The sequence below is a fragment of the Neodiprion fabricii genome, chromosome 4, assembly GCF_021155785.1.
Source record: "Neodiprion fabricii isolate iyNeoFabr1 chromosome 4, iyNeoFabr1.1, whole genome shotgun sequence".
NCBI lineage: Eukaryota > Metazoa > Arthropoda > Insecta > Hymenoptera > Diprionidae > Neodiprion > Neodiprion fabricii.
The window spans coordinates 189,100-212,266 of record NC_060242.1 but is presented as its reverse complement, the minus strand read 5'-3'; the positions used below and the strand labels follow the sequence as shown (position 1 = coordinate 212,266).

Below are 23,167 nucleotides of genomic sequence, written 5' to 3'. Positions count from 1 at the left end.
ACCGCCGTCAGTTGGGGTTCCCCTGCTTAATTTCCACCTGTTTCTCATTCCGTATGAGAGAAACACCCTGCCATACAATTCGCACTACAGGTGCAAAAAGTAATATCAACCCTTCTGCATGTAAATGTTCACCTCGGAACTAATTATTCCAATGTTCCGTCAAACTTTCCGTCACAATTACCAATAAAACTCGCAGTCAAATGGCTCATACGGAGAAATTCGTGTTGATCACCGACGAGGCTGCATTTTGACCACTCGGTATGAGCGGAACGAGCGGAACGTAGCCGCCCTAATCCAACCTCCCAGCATCAGACACCAACTGGATTGTTCGTTAATAGCGGCGTTCCCGGTTACAATTGAGGTACCGAAGCGGCCTAGAAACCATTTCAGGACTGCAGCGACACTGGATTAAACCAAATTCCTCAACGTACACACATACCTAATTATCCGACATCACGATACCTATAGTTCTGATCGGACTTATGGGTCTTCTCTGTTACAAGAATTTGTAATCTTGATCTTCTTATTTTCTTCAAATTCCAATGATTCTGGAGTTATCGTTCAACACGAGTAACCGCTCGACTTGTATTCTTCCTGCGTATTACCCAGTATATCTACCCATATTGTTATTTACACGTAGCGATAATTAGAGGCACGATTGGTGAACATTATTATATTCACGATCGTTGCGTTATCCCGAAATCTTCGCAATCACTTGATACGGAGGAGAGGTGTAATGCCACAGAATTTCACAGCCGTGAAATCTTGAGAGGTTATTATTTAACCTGTATTATTCTTTTTGCCCCGGAAATGACACAGAACACGTATACTTGTAACGAAGTATTAAAGCGTAGGGTACACGCAGACGAATGCCCAACAACGTGCGGAAGAAATAATAAATAGGATAGCTAATTAAACGCGGAAAAAGTACCGAGTGTTGTGCAAAGTCGAGCACATGACACACGGCTAAATTTATGACGACCATATAATTTGTGTCAAAATAACAAACCAACAATTAACCGAACCTAAACCGCAAAAAATTTATATCCACAGTCTCTTAATTGTTCAATTATTAATAGTAAATAGTGTTTACAGGTTATATAAGTTTGCGTGATAAGTGGTTGCAAGGGTCGTGAGCATACAGTTGCAGCGGTACCGTAGGCTTGCCTGCGATTAGGCGCTACACAATCATCCGGCAGTAATTGCCTATCGTAAGTCGGTTTTACCAGTGTCAGTGGGGTCGTTTATAATCAGGCTCTGCCATTGCGCGTACGTACGGTGAATTAGCTACAATCAGATGTTTTCGTTTCACGATACATTTAATTGCACGTATTGCACGGGTTTCGCTTTTAGCAACGAATAAGTGATCTTAGATCTAAACGACATCAATATTTGAAGAGACATGAATTTGAAAAATATATACCTTATTGTGTAAATGTATATGCATAAATATTCCCGCTCTCCCTTCGAAATGTAATGTAAATTCATACCCTGTTGTATACCTATAGATTTATGATTATTACGATAGATAATATTTCAGACATAATACTAGTGAAATTTTGTTCCTTCCTATGGTGATTATTCACATCATTATTTGTCACTGACATGCACGTCAGGCTCATTGTTTAATAATAAATATTTATATCCATCAGGCCAAAATTGGAAGCAACATAATTTTCGATTTCGAACTTTTATTGCATATATCTATTTTGTCCGATATTATTTATTTTTACAACTATTTACTATTTCTTTTTTTCTAAGACACTTATTACCACCACGATAAGACTCGAATTTCGTTTTCGTTCACCAATTTACTTAGTCAAAGCTGCATCTGAGTAAATTCATGCGACCATAATATGTATCTAGATTTATAGGCGTATAATACAACAACGACAACAACGATAATAATGGCAACATCAACGATAACAATAACAACCCCTTACTGTGATTAGTTGAATGATCAACAAATGCAGAAAGTTGCCTGGTATAACTACGGTGTTTAGAAATTTTCGTTACAATAAACATGCTTATGACAAATCGAAACGTAATATGCAATTAATTGTATGTATGTACATATGCTGCGTTTGATGCGACTACTCGTTCAACCTATCATCAATTTTGTTCACAAATTTTTTTCCCCCCTACTTTCCGACCTTGTTTGAATACCAAGGTACCATATACTCGATCGCTGATTATTATTCGTTAAGAATGAGATAATTTGAACCGGTAGGATGAAAGATAAATAAAATAACCAACTTAGATAATCATAATTAGCTGGACGTAACGGTCAGAACAGAACCATTGATTGCTGCGTGAGAGAGTTCGGTAGAAGAAAAAATAAATTGCAACTAAAGTAAGCCACAGCTGTTCTTCTGACTACATGTGTTATAAATTTCGAACAAAGAAATAGTGTTGCATAATGATTATTAAGAGCTTCCAAAGGTCATTACTATCCCAGAGAATGACGATCTTCTGCGTTAAACAAGACGATGATTATTATTATGCGTTGCTATTATTATTATAATTTTCATCTTGTATATCTATAATGATCCCATACGTATGAGATCTTCAACTACGGACACTGGTACTCCACTGCATAACGCGTTTTATATCATTGAGCTGTAGAAAGTTCGGCCTTTGACTAACACATACATACCTCTATCTTATACAGTGCCATTCTATTCTATATAAGTAGACCGGTAGAGAATTTATGACCTTGCCACGAATTCGAAAATCGAAACTACACGTAGCACATTATTATGACACAACGCATTCCCAAAGTTGAGGCTACATTGAGATTTTATTATTTAATCTTGATCTTGTGTAGCTTAAGTTTGAATCCAAGAAGCTCCGACAGAACTCCCGAGAGCGCAGAAAGTATGACCACCTTGGTGATGGTATACATGTAGGGATTTGCGTGGAGACCGGACACTTTGAAAGAGCTTTCTAATTCCTGAAAATCATAAGAAGTTGTTAAAGTAATGGTAATACTTCATATCCACTTATCCCTATCATGTACCTTCAGTAAATCTGCAGCCAGCTTCAGCACGCTGTTAGCGACCATAAGTTCGTCCTTGTTTTGCGGTTTCTGCTCAATTTGTAGGTAAAGATTGATCTGCACAAAGAAAAATGGTACCCAATTTTGTATATTTGTAAGCAATTTATGAAATTAGGCACGCCTCTAGGCGAGTAACTTGTCACAGATTCATGTAATGCACCTTGCCTATCTTTACCCTTCTACAGTCACTTCTTATTTGACATTCTCATCATGTTTTTAAAATGAATGCTATGCAAGATTTGGATTATATTGAACATTTTATCTTTAACAACTTATTCAATGTAAAAAATGTAGAGGTAACACGAAAAGAAAAAATTAGATATTGTCAATCCTGATATAACAATAATAATTTATTAGAATACATATATTCATTATATATATATATATATTACTCTGTCCACTGACACCAATATATTTAAGTAATAAATTGAACATTTTTACAAATGAAAAGATCAGAGTACGAATTGGGAGTAATAATTCTTTTAGATTGCAAGCTGGTAAAATTAGCAAACTGAATCCCAGGATCAAGATTCACTTAATTTATAAGACTTGAGATTGGCTTGATCCTCTCGTACAAAATAAGGGTATTCAAGCTAACTTCAAATTTCCGACAAATTCTACGTAATGTATCATACAATCAATCACAGGGATGTAATGTCAGCTTAGTCGTCCCTTTTCAACAATTTAAGAGTCTCTAGCATCTCCTGCCTCTTCTTCCCAAGGTCATTTGAAACAATTTCGAGTTCCTTGTTGCGCTTTTTCAAGCACCTCACAGATTCTTCATGCTCAAAATTCTCCTTCATCACTTTTTCAATGTTGTTAACCGCAGCTGACATCTCGGCATCATGGTTTTCATAATCCTCCTTATGTTGGTTGAGACTGCATTGTGTTTTGTACAGTTCAGTCTTAAGCTGGTCAACGTCAGTCTTCAGTGACTCAGAGGTCGCTTGAAAATTTTTCATTATACTTGTCAGCCTATCGCGTTCCTCAACCAATTCACAGTATCTTTTCTCAGCTTCCTCTCCCCTTTCTTTCTCACATTTCGCACTCTTCGACAAGGTTTCCGATACTGTGGTGAGCTCGCTGCTTTCTGTCATCGCGTTCTTCAATTTATTTTTAAAGTATACCAACTCTTGTTCCGTATAAGCCAGACGTCCCTTGAAATCCCATTTGCTAAGCTTCGGCCTAATTGGTTTCACTATTGTCATCGCTGCCTTTGCAGCGATCAATGGCTTTACAGTTGTCATAGCTCCGTTTGCAACTATTGCTGGCTTCACTGCATTTGCATTGATCACATCCTCCTGAGGTGAAGGACGCTTTGTCACAGCTGCGACATTGTCCTGGATATGGGATAGCGTTTTCAACACTACACGATTGTTAACATCCGCTTTCACCGGGAGATTAATGTTCATCGCAGCCAACGTGCTTGGTTTCAGGTACTGCTTGGTAGTGGTTGCCTTCTTCTTATACGTCTTCACAACGCCAGATAATTTGGTTGCCCTGAGCCTAGTGTCCATTGTGAATATCTGGTTGCGGTTAGCAGGGATTGGTTACAAATTTATTGGTGGAGATCAGCTTTATAGTGGATTACACAGCGTTAAAACGTTATGTTGTACGCATGAAATTACAAACAAATACTGACGTGTTTTGAAATACAGAATTGACTCCAAATAATTCTATATGCACACCTTCCTATCAACTTTCCTGCAGTTTTTGAGGGAGGATAGAATTGCTCAATTTTATTTAAAGCTAACAGAGCTAGACTCCCGAGTCCTGAGAGTTTGCCGGTTTAATTCGCAACTGCCAGGTGTCATATTCAAATTGACATCTTCAACTGCCGCCAACGCTAGGAATGTAATTTGGTCAAATTTTTAACAATTACGTGGATTTAAATTAGCCGCGAAATATACTTACGCGACTTCAAGTTCGTATTAGGTAGTTTGTATTTCACTTTTATTTTCTAATCCTTTCGACACCCGCTGGGTTTCTCGTTTAGCACGCGTTGAATAAATCCGCTTGTATTTTGCGTTCTACGGTTGGCAGCGAAGGGTCTCGGCAGATGCTCGGCAGATGCAATTGGCAGCTGCAGAGTACAGACAGACCCCCACTCTTGGGTCTTGATTGGACGAAAATCCACCAATTGGATTTTACCACCAATCAAACCTCCGACACGTGCTTACGCATTTCACCAGACTCGAGTATGAAAGATATTGTTAGCCGAAGGCCGGAGGATAGAACGTTGACTAAAGATATAAAGCCATTCAGCCATGGGATAATATTTCTTCCACCTGTGTGGGGCCGAGTGAGTCTGAAGATAGTTTTACTGTGTATTCTCAATCAACGGATAGAACTTGCCAACTTACGTAGGATTAGATTCTCCTTACATTTACATTTATTGCTTCACGAATTCCACAGAGTTTTCGGATCTTTATTGTGGGTACATGTACACAAATTGTTATTTTTGTGTTTCACTGTTCACTAGCAATTAAAATTTCCTTCTATTTTGCAACAAGTAGAAACACGTCTTAAATACGGACTATGGTTTTTCCTCTTTATCATATTTGAAAACGAATGAAATGCACAAGTCAAGTTTCTTGCTATAAGTAAAATGGGGCAATTGAAGAACACATTACCTGTTCTGTCAGCAGAATCGAAATGTTTCTGTACTTTCTGTCTATCTTTGTACCGAGCATCATGAAACGGAGGATAAATATTCCGAGAGCACAACTCCAGCAGAGCGCTTCGACGGTATATTGTGAATGTAGACTTTCTGAATCCTGAAGGTTAAAGTGATTTCGTCAGATCCGGAAGTGTGCAGCGTTTTATTAAAGTAAGATTTCCGATAGCTGAATCTTACCTTTATATACTCTAAGCTTATGAATGACAGCAAGAGCAATGTGAGAAGTAGAACAGCAGACACTATCATGTTGACGGAACGTTGGGGTCCCCTCCTCTGTAAGACAGTAGATAGATTGACTATTTTTAAATGTTTTACAATTTTTGGATGAAAAGCAAAACATTAGATAAACATTTTACCTTCAAGTAGGATCTGACGCTTAACCACGACTTAATATTCCTAACTTTGTTGAGTCGAAAATGGGGGAGTTCCGACTGCCTGGCTTGCCTCGAAGACGTTAGATGGGAAAATAATTTAGCACACAGTAAACGCTGCTTGTAAGTACGTTCCGCCACAGCAACCAGGAAGAAAAGGAGGCAAGAAAGCGTCAATCTCTCGAAAAAAGATATGAGGATAACCGTGCGCTCCCTAAAAAAGTTACACAATTGGTAAATTTTTATTATTCTAATACTCAGCTTACAAGAAAAGTTTCAAAGTCTCATTTACCAGAGTGTAGTTCCAAATGCTATATCAATAATTCGACACAGGGTATCTGGATACGTGTCCAAAATGACCTGTGACAAATCCCCGAGAACTAGGGTCCCTGTTATGTTACCGACGGGGTCTTTTCTTATTTGATCACTCAGCCGCCACATCGATGGTATGAAAGAAAGTATTATGGAAAATACAAGACCACAGTAAAAGTAGTCCATACTCTCTCGTATGGCTTCGACTCTGTATGTTATCAAGGACGCTATTTCAAGAACAGACAGTTCAACTTTTCCCAAATGTCCATTTTTCCAAATAGTACACGATACTGCAATAGGCGGATTATGATGTTGATCAGAGAAATTTTCTACTTAAAAAAGAAAAAAAAAAAAAAAATATCAATGAAATGTTTGACAAAACTTACCACTGTCTGGTGCCGACCAAGAAGGAATCCGCTTGAATTTTGGGATCTCAAACTCCCAGGAGAATGGATTTTCCAATGATTCTCCCGGGTTGACATTCACCCCGACATCTGACTCTGACTCCTCTAGTTCGGAACTAAAATTTGATTTCTCATTTACTGTATTTAAATACCAACAACTTGATGCTGTTATTATGCAAACACCATTTCGGCTTCTTACCTGTAGCTGCATTCTTCGTCGCTGTTTGTGGTGACACCCATCCATTCAGTGGCCGATGTTGTAGCTTCCGTGAGATGTTGTGTGGCCGCATCTTCACACTCACCTTCTTCTTCACTTTCGCACTGCTTATCATATTTGACAAATGTGGCTGAGACTTCACTTGTCTTATATGATTCAGCGAATAAAAAGAACCATTTTATTTAAATTGGTCACAGATTTGCTTATCACCAGCCATAACACATTTGATCAGAGGTAAAGCTTTCTCACACAGCTAACTAATCGTTCAAAACTGTCATTAAGTCGTATAGTATGATGAATAATCGTGAATGATGAAATACATTGAGAAACGATCGATGTATTCAATGAAAACAGAATAATATATACGTACTGGATCTTTCATCTGCTGTCTTCCATTATCCAAATAATTCCTTTTTTTTGATTGAGCTATGTTCACCGTGGGAAAAATATTTATAGTTAAAAAAAAACTATGAAATGAATAATTCTTCTACGCTTCGACTAATGTACTCAATTCGCTCTAACATAACTGGAAAACACGTTATTCAGACCTGATGATTCGCACTGATGCGTGTCGTCTTGATGCTGTCCCCCATCATTTATTACACCCTGGTACCAGTTCTTACATTTTCCAGCGCAGTATCGCTTTTCCTCATTTTTCTCCTTTCTTTCATCACAGTCGAATCGAGTCGCCAGCTGATCAGCAGTAATCTCTCCGATTTCGCTCGAAACATTTCCATTTAAGCTCTCAAACCCATCGTCATCTTGATGAATATATTGTTGAATTTTAATCAGTTCAGGATGTGGCTTACCATTAGCGTCATTCACCACTACAATTGAGTAAATAAAAATCAATTAAATTAGATTTATAATGGAGAGATACGTTTCTCATGGGGGAAGTTTCTATCTGACCTGGTTTGTTGGTAGGTAAAGAACCATCAACAGGACCGTCATGTGCATCTAGAAAATTTGCATCGAGTGCTGTATCTTTCTCTTCTGGTCCCCGAGCATCGTTGGATACTTGCTGTAATATAAAGTTTCATGAGAAGGAGATCAAGCAATTGTAGCCGTTAAGATAAGATTCAACGACGCTTGTGATAACCAGCCTGGATAGGAGATACGATGCTGGGCTCTGGGATAATAACGCTCTTGGCAAATCTAACGGATGATGAAATTCCACCAACAGCAGTACTCGCTTCTTTAGGGCGTGTATAATGGTAATACTTGGCCTCCTGAGCAACTGGGAAGAATGGAAACAGTCGTAAATCGAAATAATTTTATGTAATAAATACTTTGCACGATAAAGACCATGGCTATTTATTCATAGGAATTTAATTCACTCACGTGGATTGTGATGTGTCTTTTTTTTGTTCACGTGGCATCTCCGGCGCTTCGATCTATTCGGTTTGGCACTGTGTTCACTGTTGGCCGTGGCTCGCCCAGAGCTGGTGGAAACAATCTGAGAGTGCACCATGCACAGTATCAGCATCATACCGGCTGGAATCAGGACTTCAAAGGCTGATACAATCTGAAAATGATTAGGTATGAAATCGGATGTAAGTGACTGCTGAACAGACATCAACTTTCGAACGCACTTCAGGCTCGCTGCTGTCCTTCACTGAGTAGTAGTAGTAGTAGACGCCGATGTTAAATATTTGCAGGCAGTAAAGGAGTAAGAAGAGTAAAAATATTCGTGGACTGGTCTGCTGCACCCACCAAGATTTGTGCAATGGGAGGAACAGGAGCCTTTGGACAGCCAGATAAGCAACAGTGCATAATCCGTGTTCGGGTTTTGCTTTGGGAAACGACGACCCTAAGAAATCAGAATCAGTGGAAAATGAATAATTTTCACATTTATGACAAGGGTCATACGATTACTTGCCTCTCACTAGATCAACATCTATCAAGTTCGTCTTGAAGTTTGCTCTGGCGACAGGAATCCATATAAAATGGTTTATGAATCGCTGCTCCAAGGTTTTCTCCCACTGCTGTTTATCATAAGTTCCAATTTTTTTCTGATACCTAAAATTTGCAGAGACAAACTATGAAATAAATTTAGATGTCAGTTTGTAGCTGTCAAGGGCTTACAAAATTTCAAAGAACTAATGTGAGTACAAGTTGCTGTTATTCATATAATGAAAAGTACATAACGAAATTGGTACTAACCAGAACATAAGATCGTTGAGGCCCATAATGCAGAAATTCAGCGATGCTTTACGTTTAAGACAAACAGCAGAACCTGTCAATTCGACCTCTGACAGTTTATTTAATATATGCATTTCTGCTGTATGAGCTTGAATGCTCGTTTTTTAGCTATACGTATCCCACTCATTATTCACAGGAACACAGGTTTTCTAATCAGTGATATGACCAGCTGCGACCACTGAATGTGGTGAGGATAATACATGAACAAACTTGAAGATGTTCAGTACATAATCGCAAGTTTTTTCGTACCCGACATAAATAAATATACGGAAGATTAAGTTAAGCAACAGTGGTACGTACGTAGTACGTAAATTAACACTTATTACCGAGAAGTCGCTTGCGATTTTTCCCTGTCCTGTGGCTAGGCGTTAAATAACGTAAAATGACGAATACTGCGATAAGTACGCGTTGACGGTTAAAACTTTCGTCGTTTCGTGTTTGTCAATTTATTTATTTAATTATTCATTCAAAAAGAAGAGATGTCACTTCATATGTATACAATACGCCGTGTCCCCGTATAACGTACATATATGTGTAGATACATCGCAATTCGACAGCTGTTTCAACCCTGCACCTGTAAGTCTCCTCACACCATTAAACATAGAACCGACCTACATAGGTCCGGATAATCGCAGTACGCACGCCTATAATAGTCGATATGACGTGTGTCCCGGCCCGTGTGTCGTCGGCAGGTTCGAAAACACTGGTGTCAAATTGGCGTCACGCAAAAACCGACGAAGCAGACGAAGGCACATATTCGATCGAGAAAAGACTCACCGCTGCTGCCACCTGCTTTAAGCTCATAGAAACAACCGAGTGATGCATCTTTTTATTTTGCATAGGCATAAAGTATTCAATACTCGTTGCATCTTATTTATTAAAGCCCGAGTAATACGGTTTCGGCTATTGTATGTTTCAGTCATGTTCATCCCAGTTACTGACGATCTGGAATGGATGTGGTGAATAATTGATGAATTTTTTTTTTTTCGATTGAAATGTACAAGATATAGACTTTGCTTTATTGACGGTCTTAAGTGTATATAAAAACTACTGCAGTATATTGGTCATTCGCTGAGGTTATTTCTCGAAATTACCATCTCGTTCTGTTTCTGACCTGGTCGTTACAAGGTCCAATATAGAATATATACGCCTGTATAATAAAACACAATGATTGTAATTAATATCATAATATTGACTAATATAAATATTAAATTGTCTATTGTAAATAATTAAACACAAACGCAGTTGTATATTATACGCGGATGTAAGACGTGTATCAAAGACGGAAAGGCAATAACAATGATAATATTAACAGTCATAATAATTTATCATTCGAATTTCTATGGCACATATATGTGTAAGTGTATAGTTAACGTTTTGAAAATATCGTGTCTCGTTCAAATCGGTGAGACGTCCACGTTATCTGAAATGTGTTTGTATCATCCAATACGTACATGTTAATTCTGTGTACGTGTTTATTTTGTATTACGTTATGCGAAGAAAAACAATTAATCAACGTTCGACGCAATTATTATCATCACCTTCATATGCATGTATGTATAATGTGTGTATATACTTCTTACCACATCGTATTGAATTAAAATTAAATTATTACGTAAAAATCGAACCCGTACATTTCATGGTTTACGAAATAATATTATACAGAACTCAATATAGGTATCTTATTTCGCGACGATTTTTTAAATACGCTTGTACACACGCACTTTGCAGATTTCTTATTGTATTACAGCAATCACACTCTTATGGACAGGCGTACTATGCTTCGATCAGATTCGAGGAATTTAATAATGAAAGGAAAAGAACGGGAGCAAAAGCTGTATAAAAACATACGATCAAATTAAAAATACCAAGTAGGAATAATAAAAATATACATCAAATTAAGAACACCTAAATGCTATACTCGTTAGGCATACTGTATTTACAAGTTTGAGTTATTATAACGAGGATATAAATGACATGGCTGCACCTGCAGCGATTAAAGCCAATCCAGAATCCCCTAGGGGGAATAATTCGGCCAGCCTGCGCGTTGAAGGCGTAGGTCGGTATGGTATAATATGTACTAAAAAAATTATTCTCACTGTGTTGAAATACAGTGTATAGAGTGTAATATAAATATATAGGATATATACTTACAGGTAGAAGACAGACTTGGTGCGGAAGATCGATCTACGTGTACGCGCCTCAAAAAAATAGAATATAATAATAATAGTTAAAATAATGATGATAATTAAAATAAAATAAAATAAAAAAATTTTAAATAAAGTTAATGTCGACGATTGATACTACGATTAATGCTACTACTACTGTTACTATTAGGTGACGTTTTTGGTTTATTTGGCATGCGGAGTGCCTCCGCGTAGGACATTTCGAGTCGTTTGAGACGCGCAACTTCGGCTGACGCTGTGCCCGGTCGGTACTCGTACGTCGTGCTATGATGCTCGCTGACGTATCTCACGAACGAGCAGTTGCTCTGCTTGGTGTTCGGCGGTGTTCCCCCGTTGCTCTGCACGGTGTCCTTGCCAATCGTTTTGCTCGGGAAGAAATTCAGCGTGTTACCGTTCCACACGGCCCCGTTGCCTCCTCCATTCTCCGCCTGTTCTGGCCCGAAATTCGGCGCCCGGAATCTCCTCCTGCCCGCGCTGTTCGGCTTCGTCCTGTTGCTGTTGGTCGCCTGAGCAGAATCCGGTGTCGTCGGCCTTTCACCGGCGCCCACCTGCATTCTCTTAGTCGAACTGTTCTTCTTCGCCGATGACTTTTTCCTCACGTTCACTCCGATCGAGAGGTACTCAAGGGGCTGTCGTCTTATCGGGGTGAGGTGGATCCCCTGCCTCGTTCCAATCCCATTTGCCTTAGTTTGCTCCTCGGTTCCGTTAACGCTAGAGGATGAATTGTTGGCAGGTTTCGCCGACTGCGAGGGCTCGTGTCGACCTGTTTTCTGCGCCCCAAAATCGGGGGTGCTTCTGTACGGTGGCTCGGAAACGACCGAAGAAACCACGCTCTGATTGTCGTCGGTGAATTCGCTCGGAGCGTTTTCCTTCAAGGTAGATTGGTGGCTCGCTAGTTGGGAAACAATGTACCGATTTGAAATAAATTGCGCTTGAAAGGGATGCGAACAAACATAACTATAATATTATATTATATTCGTGACAGTCGAACGATTAACACGGCAGTAAAATGATAAAAGTGTTGAAGTTGATAAGAGAGCGCGGTTTGGTTGAGACTCTTCGTTATTCGACAATCGATTATTGCCGATTGGAATAATGGCGGTATCAATAGTTCGACTGTCGTATAAGCGGGCTTACAGTAATTGTTGCCGTCAACGCTGACCGGAGGAACCCTGGATGGTGATGAGCCGGGGGCGTCGTCGAGAAGAGGGAGCTTCTCGCCCTCGTCCTTCGCTTCGGCGGCGCGTTTCAGAACACCGAATATTTCGCGGAACAGCTGCCTGTACTCCGGAGTCTTGCGAAAACGGCTTTCGATGGGGCTGGCGTCGTCATAGATGCTGAACTTGCAGTCCTCGCCGTCGGCGATGGAGCAGAGAAGCGAGCCCGACCTCGGGTCGTCCGTTTGCGTCGCCTTGTTGCTGGTCTCGTCTGAGAACCCAGAGGACGATGACTCGGCCTCCGAGAGGTCGGTCGGGGTGCCGGAGAAGGGCTTTTTGCACGCCGACCTGAGACCCTTATTGCCGCGAGTTTCGATAGCGGTGGATTTCGGCGCCGGTAACGCGCAGACTTCGCGCTTTATACTCGCGACCTGCGTCGGCGGCGATTCCTGCTGGTTGGACGAAGAGCCGTTTATAAAGCTGTTGAAATCTCCCGACATAACCAGCTCTTCTTGGAGCGACAAGCAGCCCCCGGCTCCTCCTCCGTTCGCCTTTCTACACGGTGCCGGGTGCCGCTGCACCTCGAGCAAAGCTTCATATTTCTCGACAAGAACCCTGTAAGGGTTGTCCTCAACCTCTTCTTCCTGGAATTTCTGACCAACTTCCTGCAGAAACAAATTATATCCGTTACATCCCATGTTTCATTGACAATGAGATTGCCAACCGGTATTTAACAGAGTCATATAGTCAGCCTAGCGGTATATGAATAACTAACAACGCCAATTGTTGTCTGGATTTTTAGAAGTCAGGGCGTTAGTATACAGTGGAAGGAGATCTATAGAATATTTTTTTTCAGTTTTTCGTCTTTAGACGATAAACGATTGGCACCGATGGTGTTGAAAAACCGAATAGCAAAGATAACAAAAGAAACATAGGGTATATATATATATACTATGATTATTTATTGATTATGATCCTTTTCCAATACGCATGGGGATGAAATGGAATGAAGGATGATGCATGTTTACCACCAGATTTATAGGATGTATGTTTTATTATGTAAAGAAAACATTGTAACATATATTTTGTAAAAAATTCTCTTTATTTAAGACATCATATAAATCTGGCGTCAAAAATCGGACGAAGAATATGATTAATTGATGAAAACCTAGCTATTACAAAAAAATCATCTGACTAGACGAATATAATATCGTAAATTAAATATGTCTCACTTAACCGTTACGAAAAAATATTAGAGCGAAGGAAGCTAGCGTGAAATACGTTGTTGTCACAGAATAAGAAATTGCGACAAGTATTCCTGACAATATGTCAACATTATATCAACAAAATAGAAAAAATAAAAAAGAGGAGGGCAAAAAACGAGACTAAATGTAAAGGACGAAGCAAAAAAAAATTACAACCCTCATTATCAGTCTTATATACTACGCCATTTTATAGAGCATAATGGTAAACAAACGAAATCTTAAGTAATTGAATTGCTATCAGACAAAATGATTGATTTACCTCTTCATCGATACGTTAATACTCCTGTACGCACAGATTGTATTAGGAACTAGACTAAAACTAATAACGTGTGAAAAACAGAACTAAAGATTTTTAAAAAAAACTGAACTTCCAACCAAGTGTTGAACTGCGCGATACAAAAAAAAAATGCACGAAGACATGATCTTTTTCGCAATTCATACTGACGAAAGCCTTTGAAGAAGTAATGCGTCAAATATCAGATAAGATCAGATAACAGGGCACATCGCTTCTGTTGTATGATAAAATTAATCCAAGAATTCAAACAGTATATTAAGATAGAACAAATACACGAATATATATCAAAGATCTATACCTCGATTTTATAATGCAATGAAAGATCGGTAATTGACTACAGATGTGAAATTAGGGAAAAAATGTTTCTGTATCTGAAGAAAAGTGAAATTATTAGTAAGATGATTAATTGATAACGAGCAGCTCATAACTCATGAATTACAAATACAAAAATTAATCAGCCGCCATTGAATGATTAAAAATTTGCAGTATTTTTGTAACTCTGGTCAATTTTCTTGTCCATAGAAATTTGAAACGATATGAAATAAGTGAAGTGGAAAACTAACCGCGCAGTTAGAATTTCTCTTGGGTGCTCTCAACTTGCGTCTATTTTCCTTTCTCTATTCACGAATGCGAATAGCGCATAGCTTAAAACTATAAAAATAATAATCGTGTGTATTTGTAAGTATATAGGCATATATGTATAACGTGCAGTGATCATAAAAACAACTGGCATGTAGGTATAATTATGTATTATACACGCATATTAAAACCGTGACATATTATTATGCGTTAGCTCAGTTTTTATGAATAACTCTTGACGGTAGAATTTTTTTCAATAAAAATAACGGTATTCTGAACGGTTTCAGGATGGTCGGTAAGACGCATTCGTTTCTCAAATAATCCAACGTTTCCAAAAACAGGCCTAGAAGAGACGGCGCATTCCAAATACTAGTCACTATCATCCAGATGAGAGTTAGAAACTGTCTACTCTCTTTTATGGACGGTATAGTTTTCACCTAAAGCACAAACAAAACCACAAGTTACGTTATGTCGCTGCAGCCATCACCTCATTACTAGAACGGTATAAGTGCATTTAAAATTATAAATTGAAAAATAATTTTAAGAGACAAAAATTTAGTGTCTGTAATATTTTCGCGAAACCTATAGGTTTACCTTCAATGAATTTGATGCTGTAAAAATTCAGGTTCACGGAAGTACAGGGCGTGGAGATTAAATTGGTACGAAACTGGAGGCAATCGGATTGAACGGCTGTGAGTGTCAAATGACCACGTATATGAAAAAAAATCAATCTCGAAGGTTACGATTCATAGAAATTGCAAAAAAAATTCCAACATAAAATTCTTAGCCTCTGAAGCAGGGCACGGAAGCGTCACGTTTTTTGCTCCCTCTCGTTGCTTGACGCAACGTAAAACTCAATATCCCGACACAATATTATATTTGAGACAAAATCAATGCGGGAATCTGACACGGTTATTTTACGATACGGTAAGTAATTTCATCTGCACCTATAAGTCGAAGTTGAGGTCCAACCCTGTGGCTCTTGTAATAAGTTTTTGTACAACTGTATGAAAAGAAATTGATACAATAGATGGAGGAGAAGAAAAAAAAAAAAAAAAATCCCGACCAATTTGTTTATTTTTGGGCGTGTGAATTTGAGCAAAATCATGAGAGATTATGACACCGAATTAGGCGGAGATGAAAATTTGAATAAATCCTTACCTGCGGTAGAGGAGTATCGGATTCCCTGTAGCTTTCAGTCGTCATGGATTCGATCAGGCTCAGATCGTCATCCTCCTCTTGGTCCAACATTATCGAGAGCGCATCGTGCGTCCTGTTGTCAACGCCGCGCAAACACCGACCGCAGAGGAGCCCTTGTCTGTGATCAATTTTAAAGCGGCATGAGGAAAAAATTTCACACGTTAAACATTCGATAATCAGACAAACACAAAAAATGTGACGAATAATGGTTTCGTACTTGAAAACTGCAAGTTTGGTCAGACTTGTATATCAATCGACTATCGGATATTAAATGATCTTTAATTTCGTCGAGTTTTTTCGTTACGAATATATACAGTATAACCACGCAAGCCCTCGTCCTCGTATCTGCGATGGTTGTACCGCAATTGGGTATAAATTGAACTAAATCGGCAGTATAAAAGTTAAATAATAAGTCAGAATACCTGACTTCTTCGAGAGTGCTGATTTCGTCCTGGAGATTTTTCATGTCCTCAGCCTTGTGTCGCCACATATTGAGCTGCTCTTCGAGACTCGAATTTTCCTGGAGGATTGAATTGAGCTGTTCGCCAAGCTCCGCGACTCTCTTTTTCTCCCGTGCCCTCTGATTTCGCGCCTCGTGAAGCTGCCGCAATAACTCTGTGATTTCATCGTCGCTAGCCAGTGTGGAAGCCAGCTCTCTTATACTCGTATCCGCAGATTTTTCAGGCAACGGGCTAGGTGGGGCAGCGTCCTGTGGTAAACGAAATCAAATACTCTGATTGTCAGTTGTCGCTGAGGTGTACGAAAATAAATACCTACTCGGAAATTCTCACAGAGATCGTTAGGGAAATTTTCTTCGAGACATGCACCGAAGCAAAATACTGTCCACCGGTGGTCAAAAAAACTCGGTGGCTATATTATATGTACATTAGGACGTATAAAAAAAATATCCACTTTATTTTCAAAATTCAAGTCGAAAATATTCTTCGAAATAACGAAAAAAGGATGCTGTCCAAATTTCAGCTCTAATCGTTTATATTAATATTAAGAGGTGCCTCGTCGCAATTTTCTATTTCCCATTTAAATAACATGAGAAATTGTTTTTTCAAACTCTGGAATTTTGTAACTTGTCGACGCATTAGTGTACCGATAAGACCGGGACGTATGTTTTTTTTTTTTGTGGGAAATAGAAAATCGCGATGAAGCACCTCTAAATATTAATATTTAGAATTTTGTCTCTTCAAGCACTGTTAAAGAATGTAGTGTGTAGATGATATGTTTACATTTGAATTCTTACTTCTAATGAGAAGCCACGCAAGACGGGCAAAGCCGTCTATTAGATGATACGCGGATGTGCATATCATTAATTACGAGAAGATAATTGTTGAAGAATGTAAATTCGAAAATTTGGTGATTTCGAAAAATTAACGACGGAAGAGACGAAATTTTTAATACATACATACACAGGCGCACGAAAACAGTTTCGAACTCACTGGTGATGAGAGAAATTAAGGACAACAGAGTCAGGGCGGCTAGGTGGTCTGGTGGAGTAAGGCTTCGGCTAAGCATCTCTAGACGCCAGGATCGATTCCTGGCTCCGTCGTTAATTTTTCGAAATCACCAAATTTTCGAATTTACATTCTTCATTAATATTTAGAGCTGAAACTTGGACAGCATCCTTTTTTGCGTCGTTTCGAACAATATTTTCAACTTGGATTTTGAAGAAAAAAAAAAAAAAAAAAATAGTCGATTTTTCTGATACAGCCTAATGCACGTATGTACATATAATAAAGGAAAATTGATGGTTCCGAATACCTCTTCAATGCTGCCATCCTGCGATACCTTGGCCTGCCAAATTGCGGTGACGCGATTTGGCAAATTATTCGTATGATCATTGGTGCGATGTCGACGAAGCAGAGTTTCGTGTTCGGCGGCAAGCTCATCCAATTTTCTCTGTAATTCTTCGCATCGAGCTTCGAGAGTTTCGATGTTAAAACTCTGGCTGTACGGAGTTGGGGAAAAATTCGCATAAAACTCAGTCGAAAAATGCCGAATAGGGGGAAAATGAGTTAATCGCGAAGAAGCCAATGTAATAAAGTTTTTACCTCTTGATTTGTTTCTTATCCGTGGAATTTTCGAGGGCCAGGCGATGGTTTGCCCGCTCCAAATCCTGTATGCTTACTTCCAGCTGCTCGTAGACCCTCAATCGAGAATCGTTTACCTCCCTCAAAGCCGCAGTTTGCTTTTTCATGTACTGCGGACAGAGAGATAACCGTTTACTTTTACATTCCCGACTCGTTTCACCTGCAGGCTTACGCGAAAAAAAATTGCATTCTCGATTGCATTGGCACAATAGCGTGCTGTAAGAATAATTTTGTTCTACGGAAATTCGCAGTCACCCGTTGTAACCTCGTGTAAAATGTCAATCGTGCACCGTGGCGTTGAAACGGCTGAGAATATAGCTGATGCAATAAGGAGTTGCGAAAAAACTGCAGGATAAACCCGCCGGCTAAAGAATTTTACAAATTTCCGCACACGGGCCGAATTTAGACTTTAGCTACCACGAACCTGCGGGTAAGAGAGGAATGAGGAACGGGCAAAAAAAAAAAAGAAAAAAAAAATTGCAACGAGAAGAGAAATGTTGCGTGTTCCGGCCGGCAGGCAAACAATCGATCCAAGGCCTTGAACGATGTTGTCAAGTTCATCGAGAACCACAATCGCGAGACGAGATGGGTATCGAATTGCGATAATTTCCGACTCGTGTCGGTGAACCACGCATCGGTGAATCGTCACTCGCTTAAATTGAACGAGGTATCGATATCCATTTAGCACTTTACCAAAATTCTATTATGTATTATTGTGAGACATATTCGCCCAGTTGGTATCGTGTTTTGATCTATTCGGGCACGGTAAAAATGACGAGAAGCCTTGGGATGTTTTTTAGATAAATGTTATCGTACACGTTATACGGATATTTTGATGTTACGCAAGGGGTGCTGTATAAAAAATGTATAATGCACACAGGTCTAATTTTATAACGGAAACCTTGCGGCATTCTTGGCTCAAAGATACAACAGATCTTACACGTCAATTTGCATATAGAAAGCAATACCTTATGCCTGGCACGAGTATAATACAATCTGTAATGTATGAGGTGGTGTTTAAAAATGAGCGCGGAAATTTATTTGTAACCAGGAATCCTCCGAAGAAAACAGAACTGGCAAACCCGTGGCGGTGGGTGTCAAGAGCTTCCCAAACATCATGTTGAAGTTAGTAACGATATCGTACCGACCCGTGCTGAGGGAAAACAGTTATATCCACGATTTCGGAACCATTTGAAATTCGGTAAGTAATAAAACAAAAAATACAAAAAATGTTTAAGGAGGTTTTCGAGCACTCTGTTAAGAACGACATTCATTCATTCATTCGGCGTCAATGCCAGAGCAATGAATAGATCATGTACGAAATGCACTGCGTTTACGTATGGAATTGGGTGCTACGGTTACATGGTGTATAACAAGATTCATGTTTTTTACAGACGTACGAGTGACGAATGTTGGCCCGGCAGACCGTGCGAGCATATGCCGCTAATTAGACATCGTACCGTACACTGTGAATGATTGTTTGGGTGTTTTTACAGTGAAAGTCGCGCAACGTACCTACTACCTCGTTCGAAAACCAGTCAGCCGACGGAACGGAAAAAATACAAGAATGAAGAAAGATACGCCATGTGTACCGCCGTCTCCGTTTTGTTTCGTAAAAACGTTATCGAATAAATTACACACCTCACAGCTTGTCCTCGGACTACCGTGCAATGAATAATAATAGGCACGGCATATAATTGTTGAATTTTGAACAGCAACGGCTAGTTTTTTTTTTTTTTTTTTTTTTTTTTTCCCCACAACATACGAATTACGCGAAGAAGCGAGATAATAATTAAAAAGAAAACAGCAGCTATTCAATATAACGTCTCGCGGAAGATCAGGGTAGTCGAAGTTGCGTAACGGTCGGAAAGGATGACAAGTAAGGTGCAAAATCAGGCCCCATTACTCTGAGAGTATGGAGAAATAGTAGGAGATAACCGTTAGATTGCACCCGCGGCCAGGCCTTCCGCGAGTAGTAGGAGAAACAACATCTTGTGAACATCAGAGAATGCGAGAAAAGAACACGCGAGGATGTTTGCATAACTTCCAGCCGTGAATGTAAAGTTTCTGTTTATTTCATAAAAAAAATTCAAAAATTCCACAACTGATCGGAGTATGCGGGCGAGCAGACGAGGCGCCGCGCACGCGTGTCGCTTTGGGCCCAGGGGGCCCAGGGCGCGCCTTGACCATAAGGCATACCGTCGTGATTTTACACGCTGTACGTACGTACTGCACGCGTGTCCTGAAAGAATAAAACCGGTCCTCGCTCGGCCGTGTCGTCGCATGGGCCATGGGCCATACCATGCCCCGATGGAGACTCAGGCAGGCTGCCGCCGCATTCCACGCAACGTGTTTGACTCGGGCCTGGTGTTTTGCCATCTAGCGCTGGGCCGATTTTCAGTGGGAAAAACTAATGTCACATACATAATTAGCAATTTTCTCACCTCAATCTCCTGCGCCTGCTCGTCGATCGTGTTCTGCTGCTGCTTAAGATGATTCTCTAGCTCCTTGTTGCGCTCGAGTAAGGTCTTCCCGAGTTCGGCGGCCAGCTGGAGATCTGCAACGTATAACATACTTAACGACCGTTCGGAAATTTTTTGTTCGAATGCGAGTTCAGTGACGTATGCCTCGTGTGCTTCTTCAACCGCCGACTTGCTAATTGTATAAGAAATTGCGAATCGTGCTCGGTCACGTCATCACAGCTTGTGGAACACACGCACACACGTATGTACGTACAATACTTATATATTAGATTTAGATGTACGTTTTTCGCGACCGCGAAACATAACACGAGAGAGAATTAACCACGATATGGCCGTTATCGCTTGTTTCCTCCTCGGGCGTTTCTCGCATCTCGCGTCTCCGTTAAACCTCAGGTTCTATAAACGGTATTTCTTATCGACGTCCGATTCAGCGGATATTAAAATTATAAACAAAAGACGGTGGTGTGCGCTGCTCAATGCAGAATATCCAGGGAGAGACAAGGAGAGACGTTTGTCTTCATCTTTCGTTGACCTCCGCAGAATTTTATACATTTTTACGAAGGTCGCGATACGCACAGGCCATCGCATTTGCTCTGCTGTAACGCAGCTGAACCAACACTTTGAATTAGCAAAGCTACATCTAGTCCATTAAATTTCCAATAATTTTAAATTCAATGACAATGAGTCCCACGCTCGACCGCCATGTATGTATACGTATTATTCAGCAAGCACAAGCCGGCGGATATTGAAGGATTCGGCTACAAAGCAAAATGCTTGCAACTTGGCAAAATCAACATTTTCGTGGAAGTTGAGGATGAGCCGGAGTGTTTATTAACGGTCGAATCAACGCTCTGCAGGTTTATTGTTTACGTATCTCCTCTTTTTAAAGTTCGCGCACAGCCGAACCTGACCGTGGCCAGACAAACCGAATTCACACGCACAGAATCGGAAAATCGCTCATCGTCGGTACGTGCAAAAATCGAGCATTCCGTACCATCTGGGCCTTGTAAGCAGGCCAGTTCAATCGCATAATCCCATCGATCAATTGGATTGTTGTTGATCTGAGCCGGGGAGTCCCAAACGACCTCCATGCTTCTGGTTCCCATGGTGAATAAATTCCTCGAGAAGTCTCGGGGTGCGATTCTTTGACCGTGGTTTACTTCCTCACCTCGGCGATGACCCCGAAACAAATATTATCAGGGCCACTGGTCGCAGGGTTCGCTGCAAAGCACGCACTACACCACCCCGGAAAATAAAGTGGGCACAAACTCGCGCGAACAGATCGTACGGTTATCGCCGCACCACTGCCAGAGATCCTCGGACTCCGAACCCGGTACGCCAACAATTTCCCTCTCCAAAATCCCTTTCTCTCTCTCTCTCTCTCTCTCTCTCTCTCTCTCTCTCTCTCTCTCTCTCTCTCTCTCTCTCTCAATCTCTGGAACGATCAGCAGCAGCTCAGGTAGGCAGAAAGGTGCCATGCTGGCCCAGTTGGAAGGACGGTGGGTACCGAGCTCCTTTCCCTCGGTTCATGCAAACCTCCAGCGTACCTACCCAGGTAGTTTCGCACGCATTTGTTCGCCTCAGGCCCTTAAATCGCGGATGGGTTTAACTATCCCAAGTGTCCCTGCAATTACCGCCCATCTACGAAATTAACTGTATAGGTCAGGGATTTGGAATTTTCCGACGTAATACTCGATACGTAGAAATATATAAGCTGCACGTGCAGTTCGTAACGTAAATACGAACACAAGGCTCGATCGGTTTGGTCGAGTATATACAAAGTCTAGAAGTTTGCGAATAAAATGCCAACGTTTTCTATGCCAGTTTTTCGCGAACGATGAACTTTGAATTTTGCTTCTATCGTTCGTGCCCCAGGACTTGTCGAAATGGCAAGGGTGGGGGATATTTTAATTCCGAGCTATGGCCTTGTTTAAGCCTCAAAGTTCTAGTGTACGCACAGAGGCAGAGGCGAGTGCATGTGTCGATTCGTGCCTGTAACGCAAAATTATGCAACTCCGTTAGCCGTATATGTATAGCCGCACGTAATTCCAATCGCGCGCGCGCTCTTCCTGCAGGTAATCACAAGTCACAAGTCAGAGCCGGGCGGCGATACAGCGATCGGAGAGCAACGTGAAATATCGATGGTTATAAACTTCTGGTAATATTGCACGATGGAAGTTAAATGTCGGATGTCGAGTGTGGCCGTAGGAAACGATCCGATTCTTTTGCGCGTTATTTCATCTCACAATAACATAATGAAGCAGGCGCGAATTGGTGAAAAAAATTATTCATCTTACATCGCTCTACGGTAAAAACTCGACTCAATGCGTGATTTACTAGGTGTATATATACCTATATATGCATAAATCTTTAAGACCGGCAACGTCTCGAGTCGCAGAGTTAACCAATCCTGCATATATTACATTCTATTAATGACAAATTACGCAGGATTCAGCTGACGCTTCCTCACCCGTAGGGATGAAATACATAATCCAAGCCGCAGCAAAGAAATATCGACTTGTGCAAAAATCAATTATCTCACACTTCCAGCAGCGTGGAAATGATGCTAGGAAAACGTATGTATATACGAACGATCAGTGCGTGCTCGGCTGTATAAGGAAGTCGTAAGTCGATCAGCGACGAGCGAGCCACAGTG

The 23,167-nt window shown here is 40.4% G+C and overlaps 2 protein-coding genes and 1 long non-coding RNA gene across 13 annotated transcripts in view; 1 reads left to right on the top strand and 2 right to left on the bottom strand.

The window, feature by feature from the left end:
• Positions 1 to 1,671: 1,671 nt before the first annotated feature.
• Positions 1,672 to 9,333, bottom strand: LOC124181038 (protein phtf). Of its 3 annotated transcripts, XM_046567171.1 has the most exons (16): positions 9,206 to 9,333; positions 8,922 to 9,061; positions 8,635 to 8,852; positions 8,384 to 8,567; positions 8,146 to 8,279; positions 7,952 to 8,063; positions 7,591 to 7,869; positions 7,413 to 7,477; positions 7,025 to 7,188; positions 6,808 to 6,941; positions 6,402 to 6,711; positions 6,095 to 6,323; positions 5,916 to 6,011; positions 5,692 to 5,835; positions 3,020 to 3,115; positions 1,672 to 2,953 (listed from the first exon to the last, which is right to left on the bottom strand). In XM_046567171.1, the coding sequence occupies exons 1-16, from the start codon at positions 9,316 to 9,318 to the stop codon at positions 2,804 to 2,806; spliced, it is 2,568 nt and encodes an 855-aa protein (XP_046423127.1). In that variant the 5' UTR covers positions 9,319 to 9,333; the 3' UTR covers positions 1,672 to 2,803. The 3 variants fall into 3 exon arrangements, with proteins under 3 accessions (XP_046423127.1, XP_046423128.1, XP_046423129.1); XM_046567172.1 differs by lacking the exon at positions 5,692 to 5,835; XM_046567173.1 differs by lacking the exons at positions 1,672 to 2,953; positions 3,020 to 3,115 and adding an exon at positions 3,375 to 4,564.
• Positions 5,264 to 11,094, top strand: LOC124181057. The gene is made up of 4 exons (XR_006870370.1): positions 5,264 to 5,360; positions 7,967 to 8,300; positions 8,483 to 8,595; positions 8,701 to 11,094. It is a non-coding gene; the product is annotated as an uncharacterized LOC124181057 (long non-coding RNA).
• Positions 10,241 to 23,167, bottom strand: part of LOC124181037 — a 26,641-nt gene continuing 13,714 nt past the window's right edge. For 7 of the 9 annotated variants that reach the window (XM_046567161.1, XM_046567162.1, XM_046567164.1 and 4 more), the window contains 7 exons: positions 20,473 to 20,585; positions 17,990 to 18,138; positions 17,700 to 17,886; positions 16,349 to 16,635; positions 15,888 to 16,044; positions 12,568 to 13,252; positions 10,241 to 12,322 (listed from right to left, as the gene is read on the bottom strand). In XM_046567161.1, coding sequence (XP_046423117.1) covers positions 11,529 to 12,322; positions 12,568 to 13,252; positions 15,888 to 16,044; positions 16,349 to 16,635; positions 17,700 to 17,886; positions 17,990 to 18,138; positions 20,473 to 20,585 — 2,372 coding nt within the window. In that variant the 3' untranslated portion in view covers positions 10,241 to 11,528. Of the gene's footprint in view, positions 12,323 to 12,567; positions 13,253 to 15,887; positions 16,045 to 16,348; positions 16,636 to 17,699; positions 17,887 to 17,989; positions 18,139 to 20,472; positions 20,586 to 21,505; positions 21,796 to 23,167 lie in introns of those variants that run through there. The other 2 variants (XM_046567163.1, XM_046567170.1) reach the window with 2 other exon arrangements.